General features: G+C 45.4%; 1 protein-coding gene and 1 non-coding gene across 2 annotated transcripts in view; one reads left to right on the forward strand and one right to left on the reverse strand.

Moving 5' to 3' along the window:
* The first annotated feature begins 4,878 nt into the window (after positions 1-4,878).
* The window catches only part of DNAAF9 (dynein axonemal assembly factor 9), an 84,625-nt gene continuing 63,208 nt past the window's right edge, over positions 4,879-26,295 (forward strand). The window contains exons 1-4 of the mRNA XM_074865425.1: positions 4,879-4,995; positions 16,536-16,615; positions 22,957-23,076; positions 24,707-24,831. Of these exons, the coding sequence (XP_074721526.1) occupies positions 4,910-4,995; positions 16,536-16,615; positions 22,957-23,076; positions 24,707-24,831 (411 nt within the window). The 5' untranslated portion in view covers positions 4,879-4,909. The remainder of the gene's footprint in view (positions 4,996-16,535; positions 16,616-22,956; positions 23,077-24,706; positions 24,832-26,295) is intronic.
* LOC141943637 (U11 spliceosomal RNA) lies at positions 9,748-9,855 on the reverse strand. The gene has a single exon (XR_012629019.1). It is a non-coding gene; the product is annotated as a U11 spliceosomal RNA (small nuclear RNA).

The following is a 26,295-nucleotide window of genomic DNA, read 5'->3' on the forward strand; positions in this document are numbered from 1 at the left end:
GGTATGAACATCCGCTGCTCTCAGGGTACTGCCTGGAGGGTGGACTCTGCTGAAACATTTATGGGATCCCATAAATGCAACAGGATCCCATAAATCTGAACAGAAGGGAGGAAAAACAAGTCTTATGAAACACAGCAGAGGACTACCTTGTTTGTTTACCACGCAAGTGTGGCACGCTTCATTTTTTCTCTCTAAGAAGTCTGAATTATTTCCTTAAAAGCGCTGTTTCAGTGGGAAAATGGCTCCTTGTATTCTTGATGCTGCACAGGGATAAGGAAAAAAGAATTTGAAAGCCCCAAAAGATGGACCCTTGGCTCATAGGAAGCTGGAAGCTGACTGTGGGATTTGTGTGAGCCATAAAGCTTTTCTGTTTGTTTTTATTTGTAGCCGTTGTGCTGTCGCTGCTACCAGTTACCACCTGCACCTCAGCTGTGCCTGGCACCATGACGAGAGCCAGAGCCGGAGCTGTGACCTCTGGTTCTATTTCTGGGGTTGCCTCTGCCCGGTTGAACACAAGGCGTGGAGACAGGTCTTCCTGCTGGTGAACTGGGGTTCCACCATCCTGGAAAATCCTCCAGGATGGCTCGTGGATGGCTCCTTGGCATGAACCAGGACAATAAAGCCTTCCTGCAGCCAACAAACCCAGCAGCCCACGCCTTCTGCAGGGAAGGGTCGTGCACGTGCCGGTAGCATGGGATATATGCGTTAATTTTTTAATAAAATGCAGCCTCCAGCCTCCCGAGCAGCTGCCAGCCTGGGGTGAGAAGTTTAGGCATTCCTCATGGGTGGGGGAATGAAGAACCTCTCCAGGTGCGCGTCTCGGGGTGAACAACAACTATTCTTGGCCTCTCTGTATCCAACATTGTTTCCTCCATTGGTGCAGCAGGGATTTACTAAAAATAAACGGATATTCATGGGAGAGGGTGCGAAGGCAGCTGTTTCCATAGTGCAGATGCCAACGTTGAGGTACCCAAGCTGAACGCACAGCAAGAGAGAGCCCTATCAGGTCAAGTGAACAGAGACTTAACCCAGATTTGGTGGTTTACTGTTGGACAAGATCTAGGTCAGGAGGACCCACCAAGGAACATCATCATCAGCTTTCCCCTTTTTCCAAAGCACTCTGCTTTCCTCTTCCTTTCTTTGGCAGTTGTTATGGATTTCATTCAGCTTTTTCAGCCTTCAAACCGTGGAACAATAGTGGGACAGTGAAGCTCAGGAAGCTGGGGAGCAGGAACAATAGTTGACGTCCTTTCCCAGCCGGGCTGCCAGACACCCCTTCCCCTTCCACATCACTCCTTCACCAGGAAGTCTGACCTCCCTGTTGAGTGTTTTCCAGATGTTGGTCTGCTTTTGTGTCACCCTGCACCCAAGGGAAATGCAAGGCTGCAGGTAACAGCCTGGTGCAATGCACCAGTGGTGTAAAATATCTTCCTTTGTTGGCTGAAAGAAGAGCCTTGGGTGCAGAATTGCATTAACCCTTGTCCTGAGGAGGTCCCTGTCCTGTCTCCCCTCCTCCCTCACCATGGTCTTGCTGTGTTTCCAGGGCTCTGGAGCTCTGCACGCCCCTGGGCAGGCACGTGAACACCCCTATGGTGATGGATCAAGGCCATCAGGGTCTTGGTTGCATGGCAAGGAGAAGATGGAAGGAGCCACCACAGCACCCAAATGTTAAGGATGGTGCTTGTTGCAGGGAAAGGCCAGCAAGGACACACTGTTAGGACATGTCCCCTTCCTTACATGAGCTCTGGATGTGGAGGCAGCCTGGGAAAGCCTTTTAGAGACTGGTGGTCCACAGACCAGGATGGGGACAACCAGCAGGAGCTCTGCAGGAGACTGTCCCATTCATACGATGAGAGAGACAGGAGGGATGCATTTTAGGGGCTTTCTGGAGGGAAGCCAAGCAGTTTTAGAAATGCTGACAAACAGCAAGATGTCTGTTTTTCCTTGCAGTGCTTCAGTTCCCACTGCTGATGTTGCCTTAGCAAACTCATTTCAAAGGGGCTCAAAAAATACAGAGAGGTCAGGATGGAGACAATGCCAACTCCCTTTCAGCACACAAGCCAGGACTGGGTGGTGTGACCCATAGCTTAGGGACATCTGTACATCGAACCCATCTGAGCTTTATCGGTGAGGCCAGCTAAAATGCTTCCCAGTTGCCCCAGGGCAGCTGGGTCATGGCCCAGCATATTTATTTTGTCTTCTCTGCTCCACAGCAGTGAGCGAAGTCCAATTTGGTTTGGGGAGGGAAAAAAGAAATTACGCTATGGAACGTGTTCTCACCTGCGCTGAGTTAAGAGCGAGGTGTGTGTGGGGCGCAGAGCCCTCGATCGCTCCCCGTGTGCCCCCCGTTTTCACTGGGGTCCATTGCGAAGCAAAAAGGAGTTTGCTCTTAGCAGCCTGCGTCTCCATCCCACCCAACGGCTGCAGATTTAGGGCTTTACGCTCAGCAAATAACTAGCACAATGAAAATATGATGCAGACGAGTGGTCTTATCTCGCTCTCCACCAGGGATGAGGAGCCAGGGTGATTAACAACGAGTGCAGAGAGCTCAGCCGTTGCAGATTAACGTTGGGCTTTGTTGGGGCCGGGGGGGGGGGCCGGGGGGGGGCGGGAAGCACCACATGGGGGGATGAGAGCAGCGACAGCAAATTCAGTTTTCCTTAATGCTTACTCAACCGCTTGTCATGCCATGGGGCAGCTTTCCTCTCCTCCGGGCTACGATGACGAGGCAGGAGGATGCAGGATTTGTCCCCCGCAGCCCGAAGATGCGTGATTAATAGGTTTCAAGCCATGCACACTGCACAGTTCATTAAATCCCAGCTCCAAATCCTTCCCCGCATCATGTTGACCTCAGTCCTTTCATTATAGATACTTGGGGGTGTCTGTGTGCGGGACCTAAAATCCGGCAGTGTGGTGCTGGCTCTGCTGGCTTTTTGGGTTGTTCTTTTTTTTTTTTTTGGCAATGATGCAACACACAGGCCCAAGGGGTTGGTGGAAAGACGCAGTAACAGTAAAATGGGAAAGACTGGGGAAGGGGGGGGGGTGTCAAAGTCCAGAGCCTGTGGCGAGGCTGGCAGCTCTGAGCTGGGCAGGACAAGGCAGGATGGAGGGAGGTGAAGCTCGGCTTTGTTTGGGGGGGGGGAGGCTGGGGCTCTGCTCTCCTCATCCCCCGAATTTCTGGTGTAAAGCGAATAAAAGGTGTCAGTGAGGGTGGTTGTGCTGGTACCAGGACATGGCCAGCACAGAGGGGGCCATGTGCAGATGATGCTGGTTGGAAAGGGGGGGTAATGGGGGGGGGGGGGGGAGGAACAAGAGAGGGACTGTGGGAGATAGTGGGGGTGCTGGCGACTCACCCCAGAGGGGTGCCTGGGTGGGGCTGCTGCAGTTTTGGGGCCCGGCGGTGCAGGAATGGTGAGTCGGGAGGCATTTACATGGGGGTGCAATGCTGGGGGACATAGGGGGTGTGCTGTAGGCTGGGGGGGGCAGTGCTTTGGGGGAGGCCAGGGCACATCACCCCACGGGGCTCTGTGGGGTCCGTGTCACACCACAGGCCTTCGGGGCGTCCAGGGGGTCCATGTCAGCACCCCACGGGGCTCCGTGGGGCTCCATGGGGGGGTTTGTGTCACACCACCCCTTGGGGCTCCAGGGGGTCCGTAGGATCTGTGTCAAATCGCCCCGTGGAGTTAGGGGGGGTCCGTGTCACACCACCCTGTGGGGCTCCAGAGGGTCGGTGGGGTCCGTGTCATCACCCCTCAGAGCTCGGGGGGGTCCGTGTCACACTGCCCTGTGGGGCTCCGTGTTGTCCGTGGGCTCCGTGTCACCGCCCCCCATAGCTCGGGGGGGTCCGAAGAGTCCATGTCACCACCCCGCGGGGCTCTGTGGGGCTCCGTGGGGGGGGGTCTGTATCACACCGCCCCTCGGGGCTCCAGAGGGTCCGTGTCAAATCGCCCCGTGGAGTTCTCGGGGGGTCCGACTCACCGCCTCTCACGGCTCCATGTTGTCCGTGGGGTCCGTGTCACGGCCCCCCATAGCTCGGGGGGATCCGTGGGGTCCGTGTCACCGCCCCCCATAGCTCGGGGGGGGTCTGTGGGGTCCGTGTCACCTCCCCCCATAGCTGGGGGGGTCCGTGGGGTCCGTGTCACCGCCCCCCATAGCTCGGGGGGCCCGTGGGGTCCGTGTCACCTCCCCCCATAGCTCGGGGGAGTCCGTGGGGTCCGTGTCACCGCCCCCCATAGTTCGGCGGAGTCCGTGGGGTCCGTGTCACCGCCCCTCATAGCTCGCGGGGTCCGTGGGGTCCGTGTCACCGCCCCCCATAGCTTGGGGGGGTCCGGGGGGGTCCGTGTCAACGCCCCCCATAGCTCGGGGGGGTCCGTGGGGTCCGTGTCACCGCCCCCCATAGCTCGGGGGGGTCCGTGGGGTCCGTGTCACCACCCCCCATAGCTCGGGGGCGTCCGTGGCGTCCGTGTTACCGCCCCTCATGGCTCGGGGGGGTCGGATGAGCCCACGCCACGGCGGGGGGGGGGTGTCTGTGGTGGGGTCGGACGCGCCCACGAGCGGTGGGGGGGGGGGATGGAACGAGCGCTGCGCCGGGGCTCCGTGCGCGGGGGGGCGGCAGGAGTTGGACGAGCCCATGCCTCGCGGAGGGGGGAGCCACCCGTATCCCCCGCTATATTTACGCCCAGCTGTCTGTCAGCCGTAGAATCCTTCCCGCCCCGGCTCCGTGTGAATAGAGAAGCAAGTCGGGCTGGATCCTGCGCCTTCGAGAAGGCGAAGAGCGCGGGCAGAGGGCACACTGTGGCGCGTCGTCCCCCCCCGCGGCGGGGGGCGCAGTGGTGCGCGCGGCGCGGGGCGGGGCGCAGCGGCCGCGGTGGTACCGGCTGCCTCGTCCCCTCGCCGCGTCGCCGTCGCCATGGCGCTGTGCGGCCGCTCCGCGCTCCTCCTGCCGCCCCCGCGCCCCTCACCGCGCCGGCCCCGGGCCGCCGAGGCCTTCGTCAGGTAACCGGGGGGGGAGATGCGGGGGGAACCGGCGGGGAAGGGTGTTGAGGATGAGGGGGGGGGCGCTGAGGAGCTGACAGGGCGGGGCCGGGCTTTGGGCTACGCTGAGGGGGTTGGTGGGGTGGGGCCGGGTGTTGGGGGGCTCTGAGGGGCCGGGGGTGTTGAAGGGGCTGGATGGAGCGGGGATGGCGTGTTAAGGGCGAGGGGGCGTGGTGCGGAGGTTTGGGGGGAGCTGATGGGGAGGGGTTGGGGGTGTTAAGGGATTTGGTGTGGGAGGAAGTGGGGTGTTCAGAGAGCTGTGGGCGCTGAAGGGGGTGCCTGGGAGGAAAATAGGATGTTAAGGGCGTTGGGGTGGGTTGGTGGGAAGGATGGGGCAGTTGAGGGCTTTGGGGGGGCTGAGGTAGGCTAGAATGGAGGGGTTGGGGACACTGAGGTTTTGTGGTGTTGGGGGCCTGGCAAGGAGTTTTGGGGGGTATTGCAGGGGGATTTGGAGCCCTTAAGGAGGCTGGGGTGATTGTGGGGGGCTGGAGCATTAGGAGCAGCGTTTGAGGGGCTGGGGCTATGGGGAGAAGGGATGGGGCATCATGGGGGGCAGGCGAATTTTGCAGGTGGCTGTGGGGAGAGAAGCACTGATGGCCTTGGCAGGATGGCAGGCAGGGGCCTGACTTGACCTTGTGGGTGCAGGGATTGGCAAATCCTGAATCCCACGGGAGGAGGGTGTGGGGGATGGACTGGGGGCAGGGAGACAAAAAGAGAGGTTTTGGGGACCTTGGAGAGGGGCTGGATTGGAGAGAGGGGGTTTGGGACTGTGGGGACCTGAGCCTGGGTCTGGTTTGGGAGCGGATGGGTGTGGGGCTACCTTGGAAGTAGGGAAGAAAGACTTGTGAAAGGTAGGAAAGCTGAATTAGGGTAGGGATAGCAGAGATTTGGGAGGGTTTGAGGGATTATGGAGAGAAAGGAGATTGTGTATTTGTGGGGGCACTTGCTGGGTGGCTTGTGGAGACCCTGTTGAGGGTATGAAGGCAATAACGTGCTCTGAGCTTCAGAAATATGGGGGATAGAGCTTGACAAGAGATGGGGTGTGGGGACATGTTAGATGATAGCGTTGGCTCTGTGGGAGCTCGGGTGTCGGCTGAGCTTTGTTAGGTTGCTAGAGCTCTGTTTCCTTTTAAAGACTTAAGGTGCACTCCTGTGTGTATTAGGCTACAGTGTATTGTCTGAAGCGTCTGCAGAGAGGAAACGGCCTCAAGTTGCACCAGGGGAGCTTTAGATTGGATATTAAGAAAAATTTCTTCACCAAAAGGGTTGTCAAACACTGGAACAGGCTGCCCAGGGAACTGGTGGAGTCACCAACCCCAGGGGTATTTAAAAGACGTGTAGATGTGGTGCTTAGGGACATGGTTTAGTGGTGGCCTTGGCAGCGTTGGGTTAACGGTTGGACTCCATGATCTTAAGGGTCTTTTCCAACCTAAAGGATTCTGTGATTCTATTATCACAAAGAACAACCCAGGAACTGAAGTGCTTGATGCTTTCAGTAGTTATAGCACAATACATGGAAGTATTCATCAGTGTGAAGTCAGATAATAGAGGAACTGGGACACTGCACGCAAATGGGAGACAAACAGCTGGTCAAGCTACCTGAGTATTAAAGTGGGTCTATGATTGCTGTAGATTTTTAATTTAAAAAAAAATTAATAAAATTTATATTTGGTGTGAGAAGGGAGTAAAAATGTTTCCACTTCTCGGACAATATGCCTGTGAAATGAGAAATTCTGCACTGTGAGAGAGAAATGGAGGTCGTTCTGTTTGTTTGAAATACATGAACATGGCTGTTCTGTGATGATTATGTTCCCTCTCTGCCTGCAGTTCGAAACTGAATTAATCCTAAAGGGGAGGGAAAAGTGACCTTTATAAATATTTTTTTCACTGAATAAATTAATCTTATTTGTTTAGAAAGGGCTTAGTATTTGTTTATAGCTGGAAAGTATCTAAAAATTCATGATCAGTAACACAATACCAAGATGGTAAAAAAAAGCTGAAAGAGAAAATGGTTTCCACTGAAGCCTCTCTCTTTATGAGTGATTTTTGTAATCTGAGATCCTGTTTTAGAGTTGCAATGAGAACATTCAGGCTCTCTGTGAACATCTGCAAGCTTTTGAGCTCCACTGGGAGATCCAGACAGCATCTGTAATTGGGCGTGTTTGTAGGAGGCGTGTCATCCGTTAATTTTTTTCCTCCTCAACATTTGTTCTTGTGCAGCTTTTTTTTTTTCAGGCCAGATGGAGGCAGGGAGGCCAGTGTTTGCAATAAATTTCCCAAGCAGTCACCAGATACCAGGCAGTTAATAAAAATAACTTAAAACAAAACAATCCGTTACCCTCCTCCCCCTGCCCCCAAGTCCCAAACAGGAATGGAAAAATTCTTAAGACTATATAAAGAATAGAGAAACGGCCAGAGATAATTCTTGGAGTTCTTCCACATACTTCAGAGTTTTGGTTTGCAGTATGGTGTGTTGGCAGCTGGCATTTATCACAGCGACCCTCGGCGTTGTAACAACAAAAGCAAGTAAAGAATGGTTTTGTAAATAAAAAGAAAAAAAATCCCTTAGCTAAGAGTATTGCCCAAAAAAGTGTTTGTCGTTTTAGAAGGTGATGTCATGTTTCATGTGTCTGTGTCTGCTGGTGAATGTTGTCCTTAAGAATACATGCATTTATGAAAAAAATTTCTATTAAATGCTTTTGTTAGATATCACTATCTAAAATCAGTGTAAATTTGTTGTATTTGGTAGCGCTCTGGACCCCCCCAGTTTGCGTTACCTTTAAGTAAAACAGAGTAGGCAAATCCTCGTTATTAACTACCCATGTTTGTAACATAATACAGATTGGTTCTCTCTGTATCTATGTGGGGAAATGCAAAATGAGTACTTGGGTTAATTTTTACATCCTCTGTGCCTATACGCCTAATACTATCATCCTCTAAACCATTCTGATTTTAATTGCATAATGGTTTAGTATGTGGCTTTTTTCCTACGGCTTCAGAGGAGCAGTCGGTGGGGTGTTTGGGAGCATGGTGGTGTGGGGACGGAAGAGTTGTTGTGGTTTCCCAACCAGTTTTAGCAGGGGACGTGTCTGTTGAAAGATTAACAATTTGTATCCATGTGTTCCTTATGTAATTATACTGAGGTTCAGGATTTTGTAATAGCACTGTTTCACCAATTTTTTTTTTTTTTTTTTTAAGGAATGCACTGTATTTTAGCTATGCAAAGAGGCAGCTAATTTAACTTGCTGAAGTACAGAAGGAGGGGAAAAAAAAAAAAAGAGAAACAAACCCCATTCCTTGCATACGGATGGGTTTCTACCATGTTAGGGAAGGTGACTTGGTGTCTGCTGAGTGCTAAGCTGTGGCCAAAGTTAAGAGGGATGTGGGACTATGTGGTTGATATGGATAGGAAGGTAGAATAAGTGCTTGGGAAGGAAAAGTTGCCAAGGAGGGGAGCAGAGCTGTTGCGTTAACTTGGCTGCCTGTGGAGATTCAGCCGAAGTTACCCCTTTGCTCTCGTTCAGCTTGAACTGGTGGCAAAACATCTGGCTTCGTGCTTTGTGGCTGCAGCGCTTGTGGCCCAGGAATGGGCTCTGAAAGTCCGTTTAGTCTTAAGGCACCGTCCCTTAACTTCTGATTTCTGCTGAAGTGCTGGACACTTGCCTTGTCCTTCTGATCAGAGATCGACTGATGGCAGAAGAATTACACTGGAGCTACTAGTCTTTCCTACTTCTTCAAATATTGTCATTTTGTCAGGTAATAGTGTTTTTTGAGGGGGAATAGTTGGTGTCCTCGATAACACGCTGCAATTTAAGAAAGTGAAAATACAGACTTGGTGTTCGTATATCAGCCCATTAAACACAGCGTGCATCAAGGCTGGACGTCTGACTAGCTTGTATGTGTGTGTAGGTGATGGGCAACCTGTCATTTGTTTGCACCCATGGAAGAACATCACTTTGTTTCCAGCCCCTGAGCTGATGGTGAGGGCCAATCTGTGAGTTGCTGACAGTAAACAAGTATGTCAGCGGGCTGCACTATCCCGTGGTCATAGAAAATACTAGTATGAATACTGATGTGCTTTCTTAATAAATAGTGTTCCTGTTCAGATGTGCTGAAGTGCCAAAGATCCTGAACAAGCTTGTAATTTGCAAATGGCATCAGGTAGCCCCAAACGTTTGGTAAGGAGAGATTCATGCTTGTTCCTGTGTGCTTTGAGGTCTCTGAAATACAGAATTGAGTATCGCTGTCCATTTAAAGTCAAGAAGCAGGGGATTTGGTCCTGTAAAATGCACACAGCATTGAAATCTCTTTCTTTACGTTTAATTTTAATATTTGCTACTTGCTGAATCACAGAATCACAGAATCATCTGGGTTGGAAAGGACCTTGAAGATCATCTAGTCCAACCGTTAACCTAGCACTGACAGTTCCCAACTCCACCAGATCCCTCAGCGCTATGTCGACCCGACTCTTCAACCCCTCCAGGGATGGGGACTCCCCCCCTGCCCTGGGCAGCCCATTCCAACGCCCAACAACCCCTTCTGCAAAGAAATCCTTCCTAAGAGCCAGTCTGACCCTGCCCTGGCGCAGCTTGAGGCCATTCCCTCTTGTTCTATCACTTATTACTTGGTAAAAGAGACTCATCCCCAGTTCTCTGCACCCTCCTTTCAGGCAGTTGTAGAGGGCCATGAGGTCTCCCCTCAGACTCCTCTTCTCCAGACTAAACCCCCCCAGTCACTTCTTGTATGACAAAAATTGTGCTTCCAAAATCTCTTGATGTTGATTCTGCAGGGGCGGCCGTGGGCACAGCAGAAGCCCTTTTTGAACATGCAAAATGTTTTTAAAGTTGCTGGGCATCCTATTTACAGTCAATTTCCCTCTATTCATTGAGGAGAAATTTTGAAAATAGATGGAAAATGTATTTTAGGGTGGGTGAATGCCATTGTCTTTTGTGAGGGCCAAGCAGTAAAACAGAGTTATTTTGGTGAGCTAAGAAAAAACAGCTGAGAAGTCATATTATTGTTTGAGCTAGATAGTAAATTTCAAATGCACTGCTTTGGAAATTAATGAAATTCTGAGAGTATTTGACTCAGTCTGACTTCTGGATTCTGTTTTCACAAATATATTAGAGATGGTCATAATGTCAGACTGTGGGAAATCCAGGGAAATCCTGTACTCTGATATAAGCAGACAATAATAATGTTTCTGGTAGAAATTGTGAGGTCAACAAAAGGCCCATGAAAAATAAACTTGATTTTTTTTGGGGGTAGAGTGGAAACAGATGGTAGTAGCAGCAAGTTAACAAGATTTGGAAAACAATAAACTGCTTTATCTTTCCGTTTCATTTATTTATTTTAAATCAAGTACTTAACATTAAAACCAGTGTCTGTCTTAGGTAGACAGCGTGAATCTTTTCAAGCCATTCCCTGAAGATGAGCCTTGCTAACGTGAGGGTTTGCACAAGCTTGCCAGGCGTGTCTCAGTTTTTTCCCGTTGTTCGCTGCTATCTTAAAAACCACGTGTGGGTTTTTAGGACTGCCTGGCCTTTGTGGGGGAGGAGCGTAACATCTGCCAATATGAAGCAAAACATACTGAACACAGTGAAATCGCATCCTTTGTCAGCTGAATTTGCACATTGATCACAGCTGTGGCTGTCCCAGCCGTATGGTAACCCAGCCTGTGGGAATCAATCGGGAATCAATCAGGGATCAATGCTAATATCGTTGCTGCACTAGTAGCGCTGGATTACAAGGTCAAGAAAAGGAAGCTTGCGCGTAGAATAAATTCAGCTAGCAGCAAGGGGTGCAGAAAAAATGAACGCATTGTGGAAACACAAAATACTGTGAGGCATTACTTAAAAAATGTATTTGTTCTTTCTGATTGAGAAAGGCACAGTTGTTAATATCCTCTTTATTTGCCAACATACATGGCTTGCAGCGCCGTGTCTGTTACCAAGTTGTGACAGGCTAGACTGTTGTAAAGCAAGGTACTTTGCATAATTAGTATGAAGACATGTGAACAGATGAGCACTAATTCTTAGAAGTTAATGATTGTCAATTATCTTCCCCCTTTTTTTGGATCTAGTCCAAGATTAGCAGAATATCAAGTACCTCAACGCATAGTTTCTTAATTGGCCCAAGCACACTTTATTGCCAGATGCCACACCAAAATGTGGCTTTGCCTTTTGACCTGCCTTCATCAGCAGTCAGATCAGCTTGCTGATGTTTGAAAGTGTTATTTTTTTAGTTCCTGGGATGGAGTTTGTTTGGATCTGTAAACCAAACCGACTTGACACATGGCTTCAAGATTGTTAGTGCAGATACAAAGGAAGTGAGAAGGGCGAGACCATCCCTTGCAGCACCGTGGGCTCTTATACTGGTTTAAGATGATGTCGAAATCGCATCTTCTGTTCAAAAGTGCACACAGGAAAAACTCTCACTTCACCTACTTCAACTTCTTATTCACTTCTAAAGCAGCCTGGTTATCTGTGGTTGTCTCAGATGAGCTTGCTTGCAGCTCATGTCTTGTTCAAGTCTCGCTGAAGTCCAGGAATTTGGGGTTTCCTTAGAAGGGCTTCATGTAATTGTGCCGTTGAACACACCTAATGCTGATTTTTAAGCAGCAAGCTACTGTAAAATTTAGTTGTGGTTATGTACGTGGGTGGATCCAGAACCACCATCTTCCAGGAAATCATCCAGAAGCCCAGAGGGTTATGCCATTGTGTGGAGGTTGTTCTTCGTTCTTTTTGTTTGAAATTGTGTTACTGTGGTAGAATGAAAAGGAGTAAAAAGTCAGTACCCTTGCTAGGGCGCTTGCTTTGGAAGCGGGAAAAGTCATGGATTTTTGTTCCCAGGACAATTTCTTTGTTTTTGTCAGATGATTTGTTTAATGTGAAATGCAAGAAAATGCTATTTTCTTTCTCTGACTTTATACACAGTTTAGCCTGTATTGTTTAAAAGCATGTAGTAAGAATTCTAATTATTCTCTTCACTATTTCTGAATAACCTCTTTCTTCAGACACAGAAGTCTTCTGTTTTTAATGTCAGCCTGTGAATGTAATGATTTATACACACTTGAAATGACGCTGAAAATATTTCTGTGAAGAAGCTTTTTCAAAGATTTCTTTCATAGAAACCACTTCTTTAAATGAGGCAAGGGAAAATATTCTGCTGAAGGCTGTTTAATATTAAGATTGAAATAAACATCTTTATGGTCATACATCTTACTATGAAATAATGAACATATAATTTTCCCTACGCTTTTTCCTGTTATGTCAGGACTATCTCCTGAACGAAATGTAGCGCTGACATTCAACTTTACTTGGCAGAAATTTCTTGGCAGCTTAATCTGAGAACTTTATAATTTTTAAGGAGTGCACCAAAGTTATAATTTCTGTGAAAAACACTGAAAGTAATTCTAGGAGAGTAAAATTCCTAACCTTAAATCAAAACTTAAGGAGGGAAAGAAATACCCAACCCAGCACAAACATGCAAGTACATTCTTCTCCCAGTTCCCCTTCCCCTTTTTCCCCCCACCGCAGTTTACTTGAACAGATCAGAAAATACTTTCACAGAGCTCAAGAAGAAGAAAACGTGGTGTATTTTGCTTTGCTCTGCTCTGGCCTTGTTGCACAGGCTCCTAACACTACTTTTGCTTTTAAATTATAAGCATATTTGATCAGGTCTCCCTTTTGTTGAAGCCGTTAGTGTGAAATTAAAATTTAAAGGTCTTAGGAATAACTTATCTTGTATCGTATAATGATGTTTTTAAATAAATGGGGGTATCTTTCCCCACGAGTTTCATACAAGGAGTTTCCATATTTGTTTTTTGTCAAATTGAGTTCTAGCCATTTCTATCTTTTAAAAGTGATCAGTATAGGGGGAAGTATGATTGCAAAATCAAGGTATGTATTCATGCTGTGTTTATAATGTATAAAAGGTTTCAAAAGTATTTCACAATCCTGAAAAACCTGTCTTTGGCTGGAGAATTACTTAGATTTGCCTTGAGAGTGAAAGCCGAACACAAATAGTAGAGGGATTTTTGCATCTTATTTCTGAGAAAAGTTGACTGAAAATCTACCTCTTGTGCCTTCAGATTGGAAGTGTTCATAATATTTTTTTCTGATGACAGTTTCTTTTCTCACTCTGAGGAGAAGCAGGAAGATGCATCCTCTGATATGGTAAATATTTTTAATAGAAGTCAGCCTGGAAGCTGCTTTTTGTGTCAGTGCAGAAGCCCTTGGGCAAGCTTTCTCACAGTCCTTTCGATCTGTCCTTCAGAGTCTCGGGAGCTTGGGTTTCTCTTAGACAGTCCTTTGCAGATAGGTTGAGAAGCATTTTTGTTCTCATGCGGACTTTGTACGTAAAGTTGCTTCCATTTTCTTGTGTTTTACAGAGGCTCTAGCAAGTCTACTTGCCTGCAGCTTGTCCTTAAATGATTGTGGGCTTGTTTGCATACTAACAAATGAAATAAGTCAAATTTGTTTGCTAGACTTATTGCTGTGGGTAGAGTTTGTTTTCTACTCTTGATTTTGTGACATGGGAAGTGTAAAAATGCAAGCACTGTATAGCTTGTCATAGTGGATCATCTTTCACCTAGTGGGTTTGGGGTCCTGTTTAATGATGGGACGAAAATCTTCCAGAATAAGATACAAAACCTTAAGTTTGGATAGCTGTGAAATTCTGTTTTAGGTTAGGTTTTAAAGAACTAATAATTATAAGTTGCTAAAATGTGCAGCATAAAGTTCAGTGTTTCTGTCGTGGACAAGTTCCGCCAGGGAAGGTTTAGACTGACTATTAGGAAGTATTTCTTTACAGAAGGGGTTGTTGGGCGTTGGAATGGGCTGCCCAGGGCAGGGGGGGAGTCCCCATCCCTGGAGGGGTTGAAGAGTCGGGTTGACCCAGCGGTGAGGGATCTGGTGGAGTTGGGAACGGTCAGTGTGAGGTTAATGGTTGGGCTGGAGGATCTTCAAGGTCTTTTCCAACCGAGATGCTTCTGTGTGTGACTTCGTAGCATCACCTACATGGGCAACAGCATCTGATAGTACCTGATGTGGTGTCTTTTTGGTGTCATCAGTGGCTTTAATTTCTGTTTCTGTATCTACAACTGGATCAAAATCTCTATTCATACATATGGCGGACTGTGATACAGTACAGTGTATAGTCTGAATTGGGCAGTTTCAGGCAGAAAGAAAAATTAAGGGATTCAGAACTCAAATAGGGAACCTAAAAACAGGAAAAAATAAAACTGGGGTTGTTTGCACTGATTTTGTACTTACAAAAGTGTCTTCAACTGTTGTCTGTCCGCACCGTGGGTGTTAGAATTGCACTTAGATTAGCTATATTGTAAACTTTGCATGTTCATTCTGTCTTCCAGAGAAAGTAGAGCATGATAATTGTAGTATTACTGAAAAAATCTATTTACTTTTTACTTGGCTTGAAATACTATGAAAATAGAGATATTTGACCTTACTTTCTTGTTTGTTTGAGCTGATTGTAAATTTAGCTCTAAGTGTTTCTGTGAGAGACATTTGTTTCCTAGAGCTGAACAGCTCATAGTTACATAAACAAGACTATAAACAAGAAAACACATTCAGTAATATCAGCAGTGAAATTTCTTGACTTCTATCTGTATTAAAACAATATCACAAAATGTTGCCTAGAAGCACAATTTATGTTGCTTTCTGGCTTTTGTAGCTGAATTTTTTGCCTGACTTAAAGATGTGTATTGGACAACTAAATTAAACTTTTATATAATAAACAGTTTGTTTTAATTATGGAAATCTTGGCAAGACTTGGTATTATTTCATTTCTTTTTAATGTGGATTATTGAGGATTATACTTTAGGCTTATAATTTTCCCTAACTTCATTTTAGAAAAATTTCATGGTTTTAATACAGAAGTCGTGAGAGAGGTAACATGAAAAAAATCACAGAATCGAATCAGAATCCCAGAATCATCCAGGTTGGAAAAGCCCTTGAAGATCCTCCAGTCCAACCATTAACCTCACCCTGACCGTTCTCAACTCCACCAGATCCCTCAGCGCTGGGTCAACCCGACTCTTCAACCCCTCCAGGGATGGGGACTCCCCCCCTGCCCTGGGCAGCCCATTCCAACGCCCAACAACCCCTTCTGCAAAGAAATCCTTCCTAAGAGCCAGTCTGACCCTGCTCTGGCGCAGCTTGAGGCCATTCCCTCTTGTCCTGGCGCTGGTTCCTTGGCTCAAGAGACTCATCCCCCCTCTCTGCACCCTCCTTTCAGGCAGTTGGAGAGGGCCATGAGGTCTCCCCTCAGCCTCCTCTTCTCCAGACTAAACAACCCCAACATGCATCTTATGAAAATGATCTAGGTATTTCTTTGGGTATAGAACGGAAGAAGTTCCTGCTTCTGTGACTGCATTAAGTATTATTCATCTAGGGTTGTTCTGAGCGGTGGTTTGCTTTCTGACTGGAAACCCACTGGTATGAGTTCAATTTGTTAATTTGTCTTGCAGAAAAAAAAATCCTTCTTAAAAAGTGACGGTCATCTGGAGTTCAGCTTTTGTTATGTTAAATGAGAGTATCTGCTGTATATTTTTCCATTACCGACTAAATAAAATTATAGAGAGTAATGCTAGATGCAAGGCAGAACTGTAGCGCCTGGAGCTTAATAAGAGAAAATCCTCTGGTTAGGGGCTGTCTATCTGAGAATGCTCACTAAAATTGCTTTCTCTTTTCTGTCTGAAAGTTCCCTTGGTTCCACGTTTCTGCTTATGTATGTGCTTGTAAGAAAGCCAGGGTGACCCGTTTGAGTCTTTGTGATAGTGGTAAGCAAAAGCATCACTGCGACACTGCAGCTGGCATGATGATGATTCTTTTATTAACAGAGGACGTGGATGAGGCCCTGCAGGTTTGTGAGCAGAGGCAGAGTTCTCTGTGCCTTCCTCCCCTCTCCCCTACACGAATGTCATGCTTTTGGATCTTGTGAGAGGTCTGGGACGTGTCCATATAACGTAGTTACACAGAGTGAAGCGATGTGATGGTGCTGGAGGCGCTGAAACTCAACTTTTGCAAACTCCTCTTGAGGTGACGGAGCTACCTCAGTCCCTTCCCTTATCAACTTCCTCCTTGGGCATCACCTGCCCTATGTTGCTTTGCTCCATGTTGCTTTGCTCTCTACTTCTTTGGTGGAGAAAGGAGTGTTGCTGGCTTGGTGAGAGGAAACTTGAACAGAAATTTTTGCTAGAGGTTATAGAGGTTAAACAGGGCGCTTGGTTAGAAGGGATAGTTACGGCTTGTAGTCTTCTCTGAGGGCTATATGTACTTCATCTTTTAGTGGACAAAAATTAATAATCTGGGGATGGTTTGATATGAGGTCTAAATGTATTTCAAACAAAAGATATCCAAGCTGAAGCATGTCCACTTAGCTTTTTTTCTTTATTATATAAGCTATGCCAACTCTTTAGCCTACCAAATTTGAGCACTTCAAAACACTGACCTTAAAGACGAATTCTCTTTCTTTTGCAGCTGCAGCCGCCTTCGAAACATTCAGAGTATCCTGACGCAGAGCAGCAAATCTCAACCTGATGGAATCCTTTGCATTTTAGGTTAGTTTTATTCCCCCCCCGCCCCTTTGTTCTCACTGTACTGGTAAAGATACCATGAGTTTCAGGAAAGCAAAGATGTTCCTGTCCGAAGCCCCAGCCCTGTTTCCCAGTGAAAGGACAGCAGTTTGATTATTACACTCTTTTCTCCCTAAGTAATTCTTAAACCTGTTCACAAATTTCAGGCAAACTTGCTATGAAAGTAATAATATCAGCATTCTTGCAAGTCTTATGAAAATTCAGTGGCTGGAGGGAAGAGAGAATCTTTGTTAATGTCCAAATTGAAGGAAGGGTGGAGAGAATTTAGTCCCTATCTATTTGGAGTGAACATTCAGCTGCCTAGGCAGTGTTGGCTTTCTAGCTGGTGCTTGGCTTAAAAGCTCAAGGCTGAAGGCCCATGCGTTGTGGCTGGTTTCCCTGTGGAGGTGGGGAAGTGGAAAGGATTAGGAGGTGCTGAGGTTAAGGGAGTGGAGAAGAGCAGAGGAGCACCAAGACTGAGGATCGTGATGTGCAGAGCGATGGCGGGTGGTGGTTGAGACTTGGCTTAGAAGAGATGTGGGGAGAATAATCAGAAAACTGACAGAATTAATAAAACCTGAATTTAGGAGGAGGGAGGTCTTGCCTCAGGTGAAGTAATTCAAAATGCATTTAAAGAGTCGCATGAGAAACCCGGGAAGCAGTTACGACTTAATTGGTGGCATATAAACAGCATGTAGTTTCAGTGCTTTATTTCTTCTGGGGTTGGGAGAAAAGGGCGATATGAAATAAAGCTGCATGTGCAAGTATGCTGTAGGAAAGTAACAGGGGTTTTGTAGTGCTTTAACATAATTTCTGTACATAATCAGTATCAAGATATTAAAGGAAAAATTGTGGAATGATGATTGAAATTCCTTAGAGGACTAAGGAGTGATTGATTAAATAATGTGTTACAGTTAAAGATGGAGAAATCTAATGTAGCCCTAAAGAAGTTATGTGTAGTAATGGGCTTGCATTAAGAAATGATACAACAGTCTGGTTCTTTAGAGTTTTATTTTGGGTTTTGGGTTATTTTTTTTTAATGATGTAGCAAGAAAACTTGAAGAAGCTCATTCTCCCAACCGCAAGAAGTTGTAAATTGTATAACGTAGTTCTCTTTTGGTCTGTGCTAGCTGTGTAACATGACTCTTCCTACACATTCTCTACGGTAAGAGTTTAAGAATTCTTTGGCTAAGTAGTAACTTTACAGCTGGAAGGTCTGTAAGGTCACTGTGTCAACCTTCAATGAAACTTAATCATACAGGATAAAGTAGTTATTTTTTGCCTTTGATGCTAGTCTAATTTCATAAAATATGTCACTGTGCCATCTCACCATTGACACTGTAGTATTTCTAGATGATGTCAGCTCTAATGCTGCAGTCTCAAGCAAAGAATAGTCACTCAAACATTGTAGGGCTTTAGGGAAAGCATTACAGGCAAAAGGAATTGCTTTGTGTAATCCTCAGTGTAATGTGAAGTAGTTAAGTCCATGCATAAGACCATACCTCTTAATAAATAAGCATTTATGCTATGGAAATATAGGAAGTGTGCTTTGTTACTGGACTTGTGCTTTGCACTAATCTCTTTCAGCACCCACAATGGGACTGTTGTTGTCTCATCTGACCTGTCTAATGTAGCCTGCAGAATTTCTCCCGTAACTTCTGATTAAGTAGGCATGTCACTCTGTTATAAATGTGTTAAATCGGTCTTCAAATACAAGCTTCAGATGACAAAAAATATATAGTCTTACATTTTGAGTACTGTTGACTTCTGTGGAAAGCAGATGCTCATAACTACCTTTTCTTACAGTCAGTTCATGTTATATTTCGCTTGGCTGTCTTTAATGACCTAGAGTTAGTGCATTTCCCTCACCCCAACTTTAATTTACATACTGGGTTGTGAGATAAAAATAATAGAAATTTAATATTTACATATACAAATTTATATAATATATAAATATAAACAATACAGACCACTTCCAGTAGATTAATATTTACACTGACATTAAAACCAGCATTGTGAGACTCCAAAGAGGGATGTGAACTGACCAATTACTGATACAATTATTTAAATATAGGTACAGCTGATTTTTTAAAAGAATCTTGTCATCTTATTTTAAAGTGGTTGAACAGTAGCATTCCTGCATTGTTTGCCAGGGAGAAAAGGCATCACAGCTGACAGAAAAAAGGAATTTGGAGGTTGACATGTCATCTTAAAAAAGCTGTGATGTCTCAGCCGGAGTGTGTTGCTGTTAAAGCTCTAAGAAAACAGTATATCAAACTCCTTAAATTATACTCTGAACTATTTTTTTTTTTTTTTTTTAACAGTGATGTTTCTTGTATCTTACCTTTCAACGGAGATTTTCAGCTCACGGTTAAGTTGATCTGATTTCTGAGGATATGTGTTTAGTTTCAGGAGGGTATGTCTATAAATCTGACTGTAGTTGTAGCTGTTCTGATAGTAGATCAAACTGTTTCACAGTTCAGCATAGCTAAGCTAAATTTTTAGACCCTGATATTTACTTTTTATTCTTCCTGAAGAGGATAGGACTACTTCAGAGGCTGTACCAGTAAATCTTTAAGTTTATTTTAGCTTGGTTCTGTTCATGTATTACTACTTGTTTAGGTAATTTTTTTTTTTCTCCATTATGTCCATCCTACACAGAGCTCTTGCTCTTGGGACATGGGAGAAACCTTCCCAGCATTTAGTACATTTCACTGATAGTTCATCACATTCCTTTTCCACATAGAGACTATTTTAATGATGATTGGAACTGCTGTCAGAAGTGACACACAACTGTGTGTTGGTTTTGGGCAAATGTCTAAAGGTCCATTCTCTCCAGCCTCACCTTCCTGCTACCTCCCTGGTGTCCCTAGAGCTCACGGGGCAGTTTAATGTGTTATGGAACAACCATTTGTTTTGATACTCAAAGGTGTGTCAGAAATACATGTCTGGGATAAAAAGCAGGACTTTTTTTACCTGTAGGCTATGTTTGTGTCAGTTTAGCAACTGTGAAATCAGATAGAGTGATGGTTGAGCTGAATATTTTTTGCTGTGCAGAAGGCGTCTCTGCCTGCCCCTGGACTGCTCCTCTTCCCTTTCCTCCCCACATGCATTTGGCATCAGTGCTGGTGGTTGTTTGATATCTTCTACCTGCTTCATCTTACTGAGCAGACAGATTTTTTTATACCCCCCCCCCCCCCCCCCCCCTTATTTGGCCAGACTAGTTTTCTGCCAATTTAGCAAACTGAATCGGCGCGCTCGGAGGTCAGATGAGCACTGGCTGCAGGAGAAGGAGCAGGAATGGCTCTTTGGGCAGCAGTGAACTGTTAGACTGAGTCATTGTCTAACTGCACCCTTGTGATGAGTTGGGAACAGGCTGGGAGTTACTGAACTCCCAGCTCAGCTGGAGACAGGCGTGGGGGTTTCCTAATTAATAGCTTGCCCCATTGTTCTGTTGAGGACTCCTAATATGCTTTCTGGAGGTATCTTATCTTTGTCATTGTTTCATTTCCTGTTTATTTTCCGCCAGCTATATCGGTTCATTTAACTCCATATGTTTCTGTAGAATAGTATTAAAGCCCCAGTATGAAAGCTTCTGTCTGTACTGGATACTAAAAACAAAACCAAAACCACTAAAAACAATTATTCTGCAGAGTTAATTCTTTTATGGGAAGCTAATTTCTTCCCTGCTAGCCTGTCAGTGCTCTGCAAGCAATAAATTCACCCTTGTCCTCTATTATAAGAGTTAAGCTTATCAGCTGCCCCCCTCGTTAACATCTTTTTGTCTGCTCTTCTCCTCCTCCAGTCATTAACTGAAAAAGCAGGGGTTTGGTGTTTAGCTTTGAAGATCTTCTCTTAGTCAAGCCTGGAGAAGAGCTGATGTACCCAGATAAAACCTGAAACTCTTCAAGTGATGGCGACATCTTAACTTTTAATGAGGACAGTTTCTCTTTTTTCTTTTTTTCTTTTTTTTTCCTGACCTTCCAGACTTTATAATCATCTGTTCAGTTTTCTGCTTCACTACATGTTAAGTCTTGTTAGCCAACCCCTGAGCACACCACCTTGGCTGTTTAGCGTTTGGAAACCCTGGCAATGAGCCTGATAGGAAAAAGTGCAAATGCCATGGCTGCTTGCATCCACGCTGTCTGGCCTGTAGTTGTACCTCCCAGGATTACCATTTGATGGGATAGGGGATGTTTGCTTGTGAAACACCGGTAATACTGCTTGCAGAACTTCTGATCTAACAGCTTGCTGCCACTGAAAGGGGCTACCCTAACTCCTACTTTGTGTCAGATTATTGCTCATCTGATCGACTTCAGAAGTTGCCTCAGTTAGGCAAGTAATCAGTAAAACAGCTTATCTTCAGGACATTGTGTCCTAAGGCTACAGCTGATTTCAAGGAGACTGATTAGTTTAAATAGGGTTCCCTAGAACAATGGGACCCTTGCTTCCTGGAAGAACATTGTCTCCACACTTGATTGTAACTAAAATCCCACCTAAAGACAGGGGCTTCAGCACCACTAGTAGTGTGTTGAGTCCCACTGAATTCTATATTACATGGGTACGTCTGCTTTCAGGGGGCTGAAAATGTAAATAAAATAAAAGGAGGCAGAGCGTTCTCCCTCTTCTTCCTCTTTTGCGCTCGCTCTCTCTGAGTTCCCAGATCCGGGGCAGTCTGGGTGTGCAGAAAATTGTTGGCATAGCAAAGACAGAACATTGCAGTGGGGGGGAAAATGAGTAACTGGGTCTGAGCACCCTTTAGCTGAGTCTTATCGTTGCCATGACTTGAGCTCCAGATTGACTGCTAAGGCTCTTGATACTCCCTTTGTCTCGGGATGCCTCTGAACACAGAGAATTGTGATTTGTTTTAAAAAGAGCATGCTTCAAGGATGCATGTAAATGAATGGGAAATCAGTGCTAGAAGCTGGATAGCAGAGGAATGAGGGTGGCAAAGATTGTAGTAGGAAGGGTTTTTGAGGGCTGAGAAAGCTGGGGCAGGTGTGACGCAGGTTCCCTCCTTCCCTGTAGTGTGTTACTAGTGCTGATGACTGTGAAGCCATGAACAGGGAGCAGGACCACAGAGGTTCACAGCTTCAGCAAGATTTGAAGTGATTGAATTTGTCTCTTCTGAAGCCATACACCAAATATCTGATACCTTGAAATATACATGAGCTATCCAAAGGCCATTTACTAAACAAAACATAGGGGTTTATTAAGATGTGGGGTTCAGTAGCTGGATGCAGACACGGCATCTGGTTAGCACTTTAAAGCTGAAGCATAACATTAAAAAAGGAACATAACTAGCAGAACCGAGGGTTTATTCCAGTTTCTGGTAAGTTCAGGAGACTCTTTAGTTTGGTTCCAGTGCAAGTCCTGAAACCCAGACATGCAGGCTGTGTTGTTATATTATCAGTGTACAGATCTGTCCTTTGGACAGTGGTAACAAATCTTGATTTGTTGGCAGGCACCCAACTGTATCCTAATATAACTTGGTAGGAAAACTTGACGTTGGTGTTTATGAGAAATTTTGTAGCAGTCAAGATGAGTGACCTCTATCAAGTGTGGGTGTTCAGGATGCTGTTTCATGCATGGTTTTACTTGTGGAGAAATCTTGATTTATTACAGTAGAATTAAGAATTATGACTGTGATTGTCTTCCAGAGAGATGCAAATAATTCCTAAATCTGTGGCCTGTTTCCTTTCCTCTTGTATTTATCTTTTATCTCTTCATGCTCCAGATCTTCAATTGTTTTATTTTCCCGAGGACCAGAAAAGGCTTTCCTTGGACTCAGTTTGTATACCATATGTTTTGTCAGAATATCTTCATGATATGGTAGAAGTCCACACTGGCTTTCTGGTGACTCAGGGATTGCACTATAATACTGACAAGATAACATTTAATCATGTATTCTAAAGCAGGAGATTTAGGTCACAGGATTAGTTTGTTAGGAAGCTTCAATCAAGAACATACTAATTAGAAAGCATATTGCATCCGGACAGATGTTTAAGATCAAATTACCGGATAAAATTGAGCTTTTGTTGATGCAGAGCACTACAGAAAACTAGAGTTACTTAAATTTTTTTAGAGCAAAGCCTGTGGATTTAGGTCAAGAGTGGAATGTCAGTATGTAGCAATAAACTTGCAAAACTCCTTTTTCCCTACCCTCTGTTCCCAGTGTGTTCAACGGGCATAAGTGCCCACTGACTATGTGAGGGAGTTGAGTTAATACTCCTGTTTTAAAGTTTTCTTACTAGGGAAGAAAACAGCCTTTTCAGGTGTACAGTGCTACAACACATAACCGTTTGCATATGGTTTTGCTTTTGCAGGAATAGATAGTCGATACAATGAAGGTTGCCGGGAACTGGCCAACTATCTGCTTTTTGGCTTGTATAACCAGAGTAACAATGACTTTGAAAGAACTGGGTTTCCTGAAGAAGTTCTTGATGGTGAGTAGCGTATTCAACATTTTTACCTATTTAGTCTTTCTGGAGCCAGAAAAAGGGGCATACCTCAAAAAACCGGAAAGGCAGTAAATGTCTAATTGTGTAGGTACACCTGAAAAACTGTTCTTAAAAATGCTGTTGGAGAACTCTTGTTTTTAAAAACGTCCCCCCTCCGTACATTCCCCGAGTGTTCTAAACCTGGACAAATACAGCCCATTATGAGAAGTCCTAGTTCAGTCATGGTATATATGTAAATGTGTTATTAATTATTGTGTGATCACACCTCCGGAGTTCTAAAATACTTGAACTGTGTTTTACTTTAACATATTAACTCGCTTCTGTAATATTTGAAAGGTGGCCAGTTGCCATGATCGTAGATTATTATTCCCTTATTTGCATGAAACTTTGCATATCTACCCCATAGGCTGTAGTGCTGTAGTTGGAGCAACCTTCTGATGTAATATTAGGCAAGAGCAGCTATAGTTTACAGTTCTGTAAGTGCTCTGCTGGGACTCATCACTGACACTCTTGGCTTTTCAAAGGACAGGCTGATGCAAGTTCTGTGCAAGACTCCAGAATAAACCCACAATTGTTCTGAACTGTCTGGACAGTAAGAAGTACTATATATGGCTGTCAACTGTTTCTTTTTTAAAGAAGCAGGGAATGATTGTGTGTTCAAATAGTTAAACAGTTATCTTTTAATGAGGTACATTATCATAGAATCACAGACTGGTTTGGGTGGGAAGGGACCTTAAAGATCATCCAGTCCCACCCCCCTGCCATGGGCAGGGACACCTTCCACTAGCCCAGGTTGCCCAAAGCCCCGTCCAACCTGGCCTTGAACCCTTCCAGGGAGGGGGCAGCCACAGCTTCTCTGGGCAACCTGTGCCAGGGCCTCACCACCCTCACAGAGAACAATTTCTGCCTTACATCTGATCTAAATCTCCCCTCTTTCAGTTTAAAACCGTTACCCCTCATCCTATCCCTCCCCCCGATCAAGAGTCCCTCCCCCCTTTCCTGTAGCCCCTTTCAGTCCTGGGAGGCCGCTCTAAGGTCTCCCCGGAGCCTTCTCTTCTCCAGCTGAACCCCCCAACTCTCTCAGCCTGTCCTCACAGGGGGGTGCTCCAGCCCCCCGAGCATCTTCGTGACCTCCTCTGGCCCCGCCCGAGCAGGTCCATGTCCTTCTGCTGTTGGTGCCCCCAGAGCTGGACCCAGCACTGCAGGGGGGTCTGACGAGAGCGGAGCAGAGGGGGAGAATCCCCCCCCTCGCCCTGCTGCCCACACTGCTCTGGGTGCAGCCCAGCACACGGTTGGCTTTCTGGGCTGTGAGTGCATGTTTCTGGCTCACAGTCAGTTTTCCATCCACCAACACCCCCAAGTCCTTCTCCTTGGGGCTGCTCTCAATCCACTCATTTCCCAGCCTGTATTTGTGCTTGGGATTGCCCTGACCCATGGGCAGGACCTTGCCTTTGACCTTGTGAACTCCATGAGGTTTGCATGAGCCCACCTCTTTCCCATTATAGGAAAAGTATTTTCTGTTCAGTTTCAGTGTTTTGGGTTTTTTTTGTGCCCATATAATTCTTCTGTGTATGGAGTCTTAGTGGTAGAATAATATTTGTTGTGCTTGTTGCAGATATAATCATATTAATAAAACCTGACAGTGTCCATCTGTACTGTAACCCTGTGAATTATAATCATCTTCTGCCGTATGTGGCATACTGGAGGAACTTGCATTTTCACTGCCTAACTGAAAATGAGGTAAGTGGAAAATGAATGCAGATGAGAATTGCTAATGAGCTGATATTCAAAGTGGAACTTTTTTTTTAACATTCCTTCCAGAAGTCTTTTTTTCTTTTTCATACTCAGCAGGGGTGTGATCTGCATATATATATGGGTATTAATTGTTTCGCTAATGTGTGCGAGAAGAATATGTTTTTAATACTTTGTATTTATTGGAGCATGAAGACAAATTGCTCCCCTCTCCTGCTAATTACTATTGTTTTGACATGAGTCAATGATCTTTTAATGAGGAGAAACATGTGGGTTGTGAAAGATGCAGAATCTGAATCAAGTACCACAGTCAACACTGAGATTTTTAGTGATAGCCTTATTTGCTACCAAAGCAGTGTTTTAATGTGGTGTTTGCCAATAGTTTTAGAATATTAGAAGAGATTGACTTAGTAAGCCATTTAAAATCAAGAGGCTTTATTATGTATTTTCATTTCAGCTTTAAACTTTTCCTTTCAAGAGTTATTACCCTCAATTTCATTGGGCCATGTGATTTTCATCTTGCATTTAAAAGTCAAGGTATCCTTAGGAAAGTTATGTTTATCATACTGAAGTACTGTTAGAGGAGTAAAAAATGGAAATAGTTTGTCTACGTGTGGAAGAACCACCTTTTTATTCCAGTTGAGACTGGAAGTGCTTCTTCCTAAACGCCATCATGGGAAGCTTCCCCCTCTGTTCAGTTCCGTGTGGTTCCTTTTCTTAAATCTGAAGGGAGTGGGTTAGGGGCCTGTGTTGTCGGTGAGTGACGCTGGAGGAAGAATGAATGGGGAGGTCAAGGAGAGAAACCTTTTGTTCCCTTGAGTTTCCAGCTTGAAAGTGATGGCGCTTATGATAGCTTGTGTTTTTATGTGGCTGGCCGATAGTTTAGATCACAGAATTATGAAATAATTCAGGTTAGAAGGGACCTCTGGAGATCACTGTGTTCAGCCTCCTGCTTAAGGCAGGGTTAGTGATGAGATCAGATCAGGTTACTCAAGTTCTTTTGCAGTTGGATATTGAAAGCGTCCAAGGATGTTGACTGCAGAACTTCTCTTGGTTGTGTGCTCCATTGCTTGACTGTCCTAATAGTGAAAAAGTGTTTCCTTTTATCCAGTCTGAACCTCTTTCGATTTTTGTCATGCATCCTGCAACTGCGAACTGGCTTCACCATCTCAATAACGTTTTTTTGTGGGCGTTGGAAGGCAGCAGTGAGCTCCAGCCCATTGCTCCTCTGGGCTTAATGAGCCTGGGCCGTTCCTTGTAGGACAGGTGCTTCAACCTGCGGATCACCGTGGTGGCCCTCCACTGAACTTGCTCCAGTTTGTCGATGTCTTCCTTGTACGAGTCCCAAACTCATTCTGGATACAGTCCCACGAGTGCTGCATGGAGGGGGGATAACTACTTCTTGTTAAGATGCAAACAGCTGAGCTACAAGTTAAAGCATGCCATAGCAAA

The sequence above is a fragment of the Strix uralensis genome, chromosome 4, assembly GCF_047716275.1.
Source record: "Strix uralensis isolate ZFMK-TIS-50842 chromosome 4, bStrUra1, whole genome shotgun sequence".
In the NCBI taxonomy this organism is placed as follows: Eukaryota; Metazoa; Chordata; class Aves; order Strigiformes; family Strigidae; genus Strix; species Strix uralensis.